The sequence below is a fragment of the Ahaetulla prasina genome, chromosome 2 (genome assembly GCF_028640845.1).
Source record: "Ahaetulla prasina isolate Xishuangbanna chromosome 2, ASM2864084v1, whole genome shotgun sequence".
In the NCBI taxonomy this organism is placed as follows: domain Eukaryota; kingdom Metazoa; phylum Chordata; class Lepidosauria; order Squamata; family Colubridae; genus Ahaetulla; species Ahaetulla prasina.
In genome coordinates this window covers 79,553,742-79,565,746 of record NC_080540.1, presented here as the reverse complement: position 1 = coordinate 79,565,746, position 12,005 = coordinate 79,553,742, and the positions used below count along the sequence as shown (strand labels likewise).

At 37.9% G+C, this 12,005-nt stretch overlaps 1 protein-coding gene across 2 annotated transcripts in view; it reads right to left on the bottom strand.

Moving 5' to 3' along the window:
- USP4 (ubiquitin specific peptidase 4) overlaps window positions 1-12,005 on the bottom strand; it is a 50,399-nt gene that overhangs the window by 11,887 nt on the left and 26,507 nt on the right. Inside the window, exons 14-18 of one of the 2 annotated variants that reach the window (XM_058166138.1) lie at window positions 4,645-4,836; window positions 3,738-3,826; window positions 3,286-3,495; window positions 3,127-3,197; window positions 2,797-2,912 (exon numbers count right to left, since the gene is read on the bottom strand). In XM_058166138.1, the coding sequence (XP_058022121.1) occupies window positions 2,797-2,912; window positions 3,127-3,197; window positions 3,286-3,495; window positions 3,738-3,826; window positions 4,645-4,836 (678 nt within the window). Of the gene's footprint in view, window positions 1-2,796; window positions 2,913-3,126; window positions 3,198-3,285; window positions 3,496-3,737; window positions 3,827-4,644; window positions 4,837-10,670; window positions 10,796-12,005 lie in introns of those variants that run through there. The other variant, XR_009153120.1, reaches the window with a different exon arrangement.

Below are 12,005 nucleotides of genomic sequence, written 5' to 3'. Positions count from 1 at the left end.
TAGATTAGGGGGGCCTTATTGACTACGGACCGTGCGTTGCATAACATCAGCCGAAGGCCCAGGCTCTGAGGGTCTTGACCATCCGGGGAACGGGAAAAGGACGAGGATCGGGCGCGCGATCGCCTGCAAACATCGGCGCGCCCCCTAGGACGATATGATCCCCTTCCGCCATATCTGCCCCTCCCACTTACCGTGCAAATCGAACCACCTCACCAACAGGAACGTAATCTCCCCCAACCTCCGAACCCGTTAAAAACCGTCACGAGCACGCGCAGGGACTGGCTCCCCACCCGACGGGCTACCCCGACGCCCGCCTAACCCTCCTCCCTTAAAACCCTATCTAAAACCCCAAAGGCTCTTTTTTTTCATGCCACCTCTGTGGGTCCCAAGACCCGTCATTGAGGCCGGCCCTTGATAGTCGGCGGGGCCATTCCTGCGAGGCGGGGGCACCTCGCAGGCGCAAGAGTTCAAGTGCTGAATATCGCATAAATAAAGTGCATAAATAGAGGATAGAGGCCGACGAGAGGCGATGCTGTCCGGAGTGGTCAAATGTCATGCCAAAATCAAATGGACACCCATTGACTAATGATGATCAAATGGTGGCTGGCTTAAAGATGACGAAGGCTGGAACATAGGCAGAGCAAAGTCCATGATGACAAAGGTACTACTGCTCTGCCCAGAGCTCAGTCCTAAAGTCCATGACCTGGGGGAGGTGGTATTACTCTCCCTAACAGCGGTGTCCACAGATGTTTCCAATTAGATGTTTCCAAGTAAACACGTCCAGATATCAGATACATTTTAGATGGGAAGTCCCAATGGGTTTGTCAGTGAATTTTAGAGGTAGAAAGTATTTTCTTAATTCTGTTATGAAAGCGAGACATTTTTATATTAATGTTTTAAAGAGTGGGAATCCTTTGTTGTTAGATGCTAAGTTAACTGGTTTGGAAATGATGGAAAATAGAATGGGAGAGGGGAGGAATGTTTAAGATGTGAATAGGATGATTATGGTTAATTTTTGGAATTGATCTGTTTAGGATATAAATTATAGGATTTGTGTTATTTGCTATTTGTATGGTATAAATCTATAGGATGATATTACTCAATTGTGAAGGTTGAAAAGTGAAATTTATGAATTCAGATAATGTGGATGTGATGATTTTAATTGTTTACTGTTATATTGTGGATGTAGTCTAAATGATTATTTGTTTGATATTTGATTGATGGAGTAGTATTGGAAGATTGAATATTAAATCTTATGACAATTGAAGAAATATATAAGTGATGAAAACTTGAATTTGAGAAGCTGGATTGTAATTTAAGAAATGGATTTATGAAATCTGAAGGAATATACAAGTGGGCGGGGAAAAAATTGAACTTTAGAAGATGGACTAATTTTTAAAATGGACTATAAGACTATAAGAAGAATGGACATTAAATGTTATGGCAATTGAAGAAATATATAAGTGATAAAAATTTGAGTTCGAGAAGATGGACTGTAATTTGAGAAATGGACTTATGAAATTTGAAGGAATATATAAGTGGGAAAAGAAAAAAATTGAATCTGAGAAGATGGATTAATTTTAAAAAATGGACTGTAAGAAGAAGCAATATGTGAAGTTGGTATTGTTTCTTTCCCCTTTTTTTATTATTCTTTCCTATCTTTTTTATTTTTATTGTGAGGGGATCTATAGTTTTTAAATTTTTTTTTAAGGTGAGAGGTTATGTATATTTTGTATACTTTAGCTTGTGATTGTTGGTTATAATACCCGGTATTTGCTCCGGGAAGTCTGGGGGGGGGGGGGGGGGGGGAGGGGGGGGGAAAATGAATCAACAAGTGATACATGGACTGATTATTAATGTACAGTAATTTTTGAAGATATGAAATTAAAAAATTTAAAATGATATTGGGGATGCTCGACTGCCATTTCAGGAAGAAAAGGAGAGAGGAGTAGAAGGAGGGAAGAAAGTAGATAGGAAAGTGTAGAGAAGGAGGAGGGGAATAAGAGGGTTAGATAGGGTGGAAGAAGGGAGGAGTGGAGAAGGAGGAGAGGAAGTAGTAAAGTGAAGGGGATGAAGGATGGGAAAGTAGTAGAGGGTAGAGAGGGAAGTTGTGTAGAAAGGAAGTGGCAGTCGGGCAGGCCTGAATTAGTAATAAATAAAAATTAATGATTAATGATGGATAATAGTTTGTACATAAATATGATGTTGAAAAATGGAAATAAAAAATTATTTATTAAAAAAGAAAAAGAAAAGAAAAAAAAGTTGATAAAAAGGATTTTGAGAAGCTAAAAAGAGTAGGGAGCAACTCCACTAGTTCACTTCCTGATACATCAACATAAGTCATTTGAGAATGCCTCTGACATGTTCTTGAAAGTACAAATAAAAAGGTTGGATCCTTGATCTACTAAGTGGCACAGATTTATCTAAAAAAATAGGTCTGCTAGATCTACCACAAATTAGAAGGGGAATAGGGATCACGTACCAGCCTCTTTATCAGATGAAATAATATGTAGCTGCGGCAATAATGAAAGATAATCTTAACATACGTGATCAATTGTCTTATTTTTGCAGTGCCAACACAGCAATTCTCACAGGTATGTAGATATGGATACTTTCACATATCTATTAAACAATGAAGAGTGGTCACACGTGATCCTGATTGTCTGCTTTCTGAACTAGGGAGCTCCATTTGTAAGGAAGAATGGCATATCAACATGCAACAGCAACATGCAAAGATCATATTCAAGCACAAGCTATGAAATGCGGTCCAAAGAATAGTCAGTAGCAAAAACATACCAGGGATCATGTTCCCCAAGTGTCTCCATAGTTGTAAAAAGTTCTATACATTCTCTAAGGGCTACAGAAGTTTTCTTTTTTTGTGACTGAAACATACTGTTGTGTTTTTCAAATGCCTAAAAACACAAATGTATATTAAAATGGAGAAAATCAGACATTCTCAATAAGCCTATTTATTCTGCAAAACAATATTTTATGGTCATATTCATTTACAGAGCCTTTTATGAAACATTTCAAATCAGAACATCATCTTGCCTAGATTTTTTATAACAGGGATTAAGAAGTCCAACTAGTTCCGCCCTTTAAAAGGGAGACAAAAACATTAATCACCTGAGCTTCATGTTCATCAAAAAGCAGTTTCCGGGTGTCGGAATCCCAATCAATAGCAACAGTTGCATAGGCTGGAAAAAGAAAAAAAATATCAATTGCCACTCATAAAGTTACCACAAATGAAAAGTGCCTATAGTGACATTTTAAAAAGATACGTACAACTCAGTTTGAGGATCTTCCCTTCTGTGGTAATGCAGTTTACTTCTGATGTCCCGTAAGAATTCACAAAACTGAAACTGAACAGCTGCTTTTTCTGGGGCTGCTTCCCTTCCACCTGCTCACCCCTCTCTTCGGACTGAGAAGCATCTGCATCTGGTTTTTTCTGTTTGTTTTCTTCACTATCCTGATGCTCCATCTCTTCAACATCACCTAGAATAAATATATTGCAAAGAGTGTTTCCTACAGTATTTCAGATTTATAAGTTTCCTTCTAAACTGAGAAGCAATTGATTCAAAGTTACAAAGAAAGTAGGTGATTATACTGGAGAGAGTTTGGACTAAATTTGACGTGGTTTCAAGTATTTTAAAGATCAGCCAAACTTAAGTTTTTGATTTAACAAAAAAGAAAAATATGTAAATATATAGATTTTAGTCTAAATTTGGAGAATTTACCTTCAGATATATTGGTGAAGCCATTGCAAGTATCACTGTCCAGACACACATCAGAATATTCTTCTTTTAAATTAATTTTTACATAGCGTCTGAAAAATAATAGTTGGTCCATTATTGGGAAATCAGGAAACCAATAAGCAAAAATATTTAGTTCCAAAACTGATAGTAATGACTATTTATTACTCATTCTGACCACTGGCATTTAAATATATTAATGTTAAATATTCATCGGTCAATATTGCTTTAAAGGAGGAATGGAAGTCTTATGGACAGGATTACAACTGCAAGCAATAGCATAGCACAATAAAACACAGTATAACAACAGATGTGTATTATAAGTTCACAATAGGTTCATATTAAAATTGAAATAAAAACACTTTTAAATCCATTTTGAAAATTGGGAATCTATATTAATACGAAAGTATGTAAGCTGCATCAAGAAATATGAAGAATGAGTCCTCACATATTCTATTGGTTTGTGTTAATTTTTTTTCAAAAGAATGAACTTTTTCACTTCTTTTAACTATCAAATAGGCAGTGTGCAGTATAGAAATAATTCTACTTCTGTAATTTGTTGCAGATGGCTGGACTCGATTCTACGATTGTTTTTATGGCAGTCAAATCACATGGTCATAAATTCATATTCACCTTAACCAAAGGGTGTTTGGATGCTGCAACTGATCATAAATGTGAGCCAGTTGCCCAGCAGCTGAAATGTGATCATGTGACCATGGGGATGATGCAGCAGTCATAACATCAAGGATGGGTCTTTTTTTTCCAAATCCATTGTAACTTTGAATGGTTATTAAGTGCACTGTCATAAATTGAGGACTATTTATAATGCAGAATACTTCTATGAATGTTTATAACCATATGAATAGTATGCCAAGATGGGACCTATACTTACCCAATTCGCTCCAATATAACATTGTACAAATACTCTACTGTGAGCTTCTGTTTGGGTACAGCTATGAGTAGCGGTTGGCCGTAAAGAACTGTCCCTGGGGTAGCACTGGATTGTCTTGCTTTCTTTTCTCTGAAGTAAACTGAGAGTGTGACACATTCAGCACTATCTTCACTTGGTTTACAAACCTCGTATCTGCAAGAAGAGAAGATCAAGAGCTATTTACTATCATTCCAAGAAGAAGAACATATATTGAATTCATATGAAGCAGATTCCAACTAAAGGTCAGAAAAATATTTCTTAACTGTAGGAATAATTCAACAGAGAGTCATTCAGAGAAGTGCTATGTTGCTCTTTATTAAGATATACTCATGCATAAACTAGACAGAACCTATTATGAACAGATGATCTTCCTTCTGATCCCCTTGACTTACTACTCTTTCAAATTATTATTATTAGATTTTTATCCTGTTTTTTTTTCAAATGAAAGAACTAAGAACTTGTTCCCTCTAGAAAAGAGGAATGCATTGTTGCTAATCAAATATATTCCTCCTTTTTTTGTGGGATCAAATAATTGCATTTGGAGTAGCCCATCCAAGAATCTAGATGCCATTTTAGTGGTACCTAACATTTGCCTAAAATGGTTCATTTCATTCCCTCACAACTTCTGAGACAGCTGGTCTAATGATTCAACAAGTTTTCCAAAATCATGGTTTGCCCAATCACTTCTGACAGAGGCACTCTATTACACAATACTTTTTGAGAAAATTGTATGCCAACTATTAAATTGAAGCTCACTCTGTTCTATACTATCTGCAGCTGGATTAAAAAATAGAGAACACACATGTGTACTATTTTAGACTAATACCTTGCTTATGATGTTAACTATCACCAAACAACTGGCCTGATATTCTACAGTTGTAACAGTTCATAGTTCTATTCAGATATGACTGCTCAAACAACCTACAGTTACCATTTGAACCTGCTGCCAAACTCCTACTGGTCTTCTCCTGTTCTAGAGGCTTTCTTTTTTCTTCAAGAGCTAAAAGTTGCTTGATACTTCATTTTCCCTTTTAGTTCATATTATGAAGACTTTATTGACTATTTTCTCTAGAACAATTTGGAATAAAATGTATACTCTTTGATTTTCAATAGTTACTATTTTTACTTTCAAAAAACTTTAAAAAAAAACATTCTGCTTCCCCTCAAGGATTAATTAGTTGATTCCAATAATTTATATAGTCATACTACTGTATTTTCTCTCTGCCCTTAACTCTTAGAGATCACATCTCCTATTTAATATCTACATAAAGCCTTGAAGAATGGTATCCTGAGAATCACACAGGATAAGGCATCATCAGAATTCTGATGATATTACCTATTTCAACTCTTGGTGACCTAACTAGTGTAATCATGGTTAGCTCTTCCACCTCTAAGTTATGGATGGGAATGCACTACCCCAGAAAGAACTGGTGTGTAATTGGGGGGGGGGCTCCTGGAGTTGAAGTCATGCTTGAAGAGCAGGTGGCAACCATGGCTAAGAGGACTTTTGTACAAATTCATTTGGATCAGGCAGCACTTCTATATAGGCACTCATTCCTTAGCGAGCCTCATCTGAATTATTTTGTACATGGAAACCATTCAAAAACTACAGCTGGTCCAGAATGCGGCAGTGTGCATAATTATGGATGCACCTTGGTACATGTGTGTAGTATCATTGCTACTATGTGAGCTGCACTTTTTACTGGTGGCTTCTGAATTTGGTTCAAGGTATTGGTTGTCACCTCTAAAACCCTTCATGGCTCAGGAACAGAATATTTGAGAGATCTATCTCCAATTATTTTTACTCACCCTAAAAAGTCAGACAGGGTTAGCATATTTCAAGTCCTATCTATTAAATAGTGACATATCCCGGGACTCAGGACATGTGACTTCTATGTGACTGAGCCTGCCTGGTGGAACAGCACATTTCCTGCTCCCAAGATTTGGATAATGCTGACCATGCTGGCATTTAGAAAAGCCCTCCAAAATTGGCTCTTCCCTTGAGCACTGTGCCAAATTTAATTTTTAATTTAATTTTAGTATGGCCACTCAATACAGAGTACTCTGGGCAGTTTAATAAACAGTACAAAAATATGACAGGATCCTCACCAATAGTTAACAACCATATTAACTGGAGGAACAAAGCCAAGTCTTAAGGATATTTTGGAATCCCAGTAAAGTATGTGCTATCCATGTATCTTTTGGATGTTACTCCAGAGACGAGGGCATGACACAAAAGATGGAAGCATTTAACTGAATGACCTGGAGTGCATACCCTTAGCGTGAATGTACTGGGCATGCAGAAACAATTGGAAATAATATGGCTCAGTATTATAATACTGTAATCCATTGTGGCTTTTTAACAATCATAGTTTAGAAAGCATGATTTGGCACAGAATGTGAGTTAGCAATACATATTTTGAGTGGTGAATATTATGGAGGAGGATGTTGCTCTTCATTCTCAAAATATTCTCAAAATACCAAAAGGGTATTCAGTAAATAATTAATTATACACAATCAATTACAGAAATCCTGATCAACCTGTAGCTCATTATACTACGTTTCTGGCTGATGAAAATTCATTAATCTTTCAAAACAAAGACAAATTCAATCACAGTTTTAACTAGGACACTGTTGACATTTGACACCAAGCTAAATCCAAAAATGCTAGGGAATTTCTGAAACCTTGGCATTTACACAAATAAATCATCAACAGACACATAGCATGCCCTGCCCCATCTACATACCATTTTTTTAAAACTACAATCAAAACTCAAGGAAGGAAACACCTTAGCGCACAGCCTTCGTATAAGCAGGAAAAAGCAACAGATAAACAACCAATCTAGAAATAATATCCTAATCAAGGAATTATGAATAACCAAGCTACCCAGAGTAACTGCATTGGTGAGATGAGCGGTAAAGAAATTAAAATAATAATATAATAAAATAATGAAATGAAATGAAATGCCTGCAGGGCAAATTACATGAGTAGTTAACAAAAAATGAAATGTCTGCAAAGAAACAACCAAGCTCAAAGAACACTAAGAACACCCCAATAGTTGAATCCTCAACTACAATCCTGAATGAAATGAATATCTGGACTCCTTTCAGTCAGGATTCAGGCATAGGATGGAAATGGCATTGGCTGTACTATTGGATGATGCCTGGTGGGAGCAGTTCAGGGGTAGTGTATCTGTTCTTGTTCTACTTGACTTCTCAGCAGCCTTCAATATGATATACCCATGATATATCCTTCTGGACTGACTCCATGAAGAGAGTGAATGGCACAATAATGTGCTTTATACAGGGCTGGTATGTGGGGTTCCATGGGGTATATTACTCTCTCCATTCCTGCAGTATTTGACATCTACCTGAATTGCTAGGTGAGGTAACCATAGGGCAGTGCTTCTCAAATAGTGGGGCGTGCCCCCAGGGGGGGTGCGAGGCTCCGTAAAGGGGGGCGCGTTTGACCTCGGCAAACACTGTCATAACAATATGATGCTACTATTTACAGTTGCGCGGGGGGCGCGAAAAATGTTTTCTTCTTCCTAGGGGGGCATGACAGAAAATAATTGAGAAGCACTGCCATAGGGTGAGGTAGTATTGGTATGGAGAACGACTGAGTGGCTCTGCGTTTTTGGGTTTTCTAGATCTACAACTTTACCATTTTATGTACTGGAGGAGTGGTGCTACCCCAGTCAGAATTGGTGCATAACCTTGTAAAATCACGATTCCTGCTCAATGGAAGAGGAACAATCATGGCTAGGAGGACCCTTGTATAGTTTTGTGTTATGCACCAGTTTTGCCCCTTCCAGGACCACAAGGCTCTACTCACAGTTGTGGTCACCTCCAGAGTGGATTACTATAGTATGTTCTACATGGAACTGCCCTTGAAGAGCATCAAAAACTTTAGGTAACACCAAGTGTGGCTGGACAAACAGTTATGGGTGTTCCTAGTATGGCATACATTGTACCTCTGTTCTGCAATCTACACTGACTGACTGACTGATTGCTTCCAGGTTCAATTCAAGGTGCTAGGTTTGACCAGATTATTTGAGGGACCACCTCTTCGGGATTATATCTAACTGCCCCATCAGATCCAGCAGAAAGGTTATATTGCAGGTCCTGTCAGTCAGAATTTCACCTGATGGGACTCAAAGATGTAGTCATTGAAGGCCCTTGCAACTTGTTTTTTCATATAGCCTTGAGGATCCCATGGAGAGCCTGCAACATGGCTGTATTATTATTCTGCTGCAATCTTGGCTTTTCATTTGTTTAATTGTTTTAACTGTCATTATATTGTTTTAATGGTTGTTGGTTATCCACTACATAAAGTCGCATTCACTGACATGGATACTTGTGTATTTGATTTGCCAAACAAATTCTTCCCCATCGGAAATTATACTTCAATTAGATTAGGATGACATTTCCAACTACGGATAAGGAAAGTATAGGAAGTCCTTACTGATCATTCATTCAGCAACCATTTGAAGTTACAACAGTGCTGAAAAAAATAGCTTTACAGCCATTTACAAATATTTACCACCTTTGTGGTGTCCCTAAGTCACATGATAACCATTATATTCAGTGCACAATGTCCTATGCCTGACCTGTGGTTTTTTTTTCTTTTTCCCTTCCTCTGCAGAGCAGAGATTGGAAAGAAAGGGATTGTAAGAAAATAAAGTATATATGCCCTTTAGAGTTAAAAGCAATGTGATGTGCTATGCAAATAGCCTACAGAACTCCCTTGAAATCTCTTCTCCAATCATTCTAACAATAGTATCTTCCTATCTCTTTCTCTCCGATCTCTCCACTCTGTGAGAGAGGGTTGGTGAGAAAACAAACAAACAATTTCTTTAGGCATTCTCTCATTTGCTGACATTCCCTCATAGCATAGCAATAGCATTTAGACTTAAACACTGCCCCATAGAGCTCATGGGGCTACCTCCATCCATTGCCTCTTGGAGCAGAGAAACTGAAGAGGAAGATATTTCAAGAGAGTAAACTGTTTCATCTTATATACATCAAAAACAATGCAATCACATTGGCAGTGGGAAAGGGTCAGGCAAACAAGTTATTTTTCTACAAAAATAACTAGCTTTCCCCCTCCCCAGAGCAGAGAGATTGGAGAGAAAAGGATTTCATGTATACATCCGAACTAGACTGTGGTATTTCTCTGTGTCATATAATATATGTGGGTATATGCATAATTTCTTATTTATTTATTTATTTATTTATTTAGTCATGTTTATGTAGTGTATATTGGAAGTGATGACCTTTTGAGAGCTGTATGCAATGAAATTTCATTTTAATGTATGCCGATTACTGTACATTCAAAATGACAATAAAGCTATTCTATTCTAATTCTATTCTTATTTCCAATCAGAAAGCACAGTCATGATCACTGATTTCCCACTTACAGATTGCTTTGCTTAGCAGCAGAGTTGCTGGCCACAATTAGGATTGTTATGCGAAGACTACTGTAGAGTTTTCCCCAGGATCATTCTGTTTCAGGATGTATAAGTTAAGGAAACAACATTCCTAGTAACATATTCTATCCTAGCTGTACATCGCCCATAAAATCATAGATGCAGGCTATTATAGAAAGATAGAACGCAAGAGCAGAAGGATAACTTTTATGTTTTAGATATTAAATTAAAATGTCAATAGCGATTCAATCATCTATTATTCACATACTTCTGAAAATACTTAATAAATAGGTAAAATAGATAACATGAGAAAATATGGCATTCATTGGTGAAGTTTTGTAAATTAAAGATGACCTGCAAGATATTTTGACAAAATGTAATCCATTCTAAGCATATGTGCTGAATACCACCATCATCCAGGCTAAAATATCCAAAAGCACTCAAATATATTATTAAGTTTCCTAGGCCTCATGTTCCAATGCCAAATAAAAGATGAAAGGAAGAAAACAACAACAAAGAAGTTGTATGCTTGGGCAATGCAATTTGACAGACACTTACCTGACCCCTTGTAGCCTAGCTCCATGCTCCAGCAGGATCCTTGGTGATTTATGTCATCACCATGATGGCACATGCTAGGGTGTTACATCGGAGCAGGAGCCTAGTGGGGCTGGACATCACGGAACCTAAGGGGAAAAAAAATAAGTGTCCAGCTGTGTGCTGAATGCCTATCTTAGTTTAGCCTGGAGGAATTCAGCACAAGCAACCCAAGTTGATTAATTTTGTCAAACTGATTTGCAGATCACCTTTAATACTCTCAAGTAGTGAGGACACATTTGGAATACTGCATATAGTTCTGGTCAAGACGATACAGAAACGATGCTGAGACCCTAGAAAATGTGTAGGGAAGACCAACAAAGATGATAAAGGGTCTGGAGGATAAATCGTATGATGAACAGTTGAAGGAGCTACATATGTCTAGCCAACTGAAAAGAACAATTAGAGGGGGTACATGATAACTGTCTTCCAGTACTTGAGGGGCTGTCACAGAAAAGAGAGAATTAAAAGCACCAGTACAAGAAGTAATAGGTGGAAGCTTGTTAAAGAGAGATCCAACCTAGAAATAAGGAGAAATGTTCTCATAGTAAGAACAATTAATCAATGGAACAAAACCTCCTGGTTTTGCTAGTTGAGAATTCAATATTTGTACAGGTAATCCTTGACATATAGACACAATTGGAACTGGGATTTCCATCACCATATGATGAGATAAAAAACTGAGACATCACATGACTGCGTCGTTTAGTGACCACAATCCCAGTATGCTCAGCTGCCGTTAACTGAGAATTGTGGGTTATTAAATGGAGGGAATTCCAGGTAAGTAGCATGGGAGGGATATTGGGGAGGCCTGGCATATGCCATTTGTGAGTCGGCTAGGGTGCAGCAGTTTCAAGCCTCTATTTTTGCTGTTGCTGTCACTGAAAAATGCCACCTGAATCCCCAGATTGTGGCCAGCCATGCCAACACCATTGCGCAAAGTCCCACTTGCCCTTGCTGCCCTGCACTCCACACACTCTGCCACACCTTGCTAATCTTCACCACCTGGCATTGACTGTGCACCCCATTCCTATGCTTGGATCTAGCCCCACTAGATAAATAAGTACAAGAATCTACTCCATAAGAAGCCTAATAATAATATTTTTTTAAAAGTGGCTATAACAACAGAATCTTGCAAGTCTGATTGTGCCATGTCTCTTCCCTTTCTTAGTAGATATCAGACTGAGTTAGGCAGATGTCAGACTGAATTAGGTAGATGTCAAACTGAGCTGCTTATGCACACTTCCTGCTTGTTTGGGACTTAAACCATGTTTTTCTCTTACCACTTTAGTAAGGGAT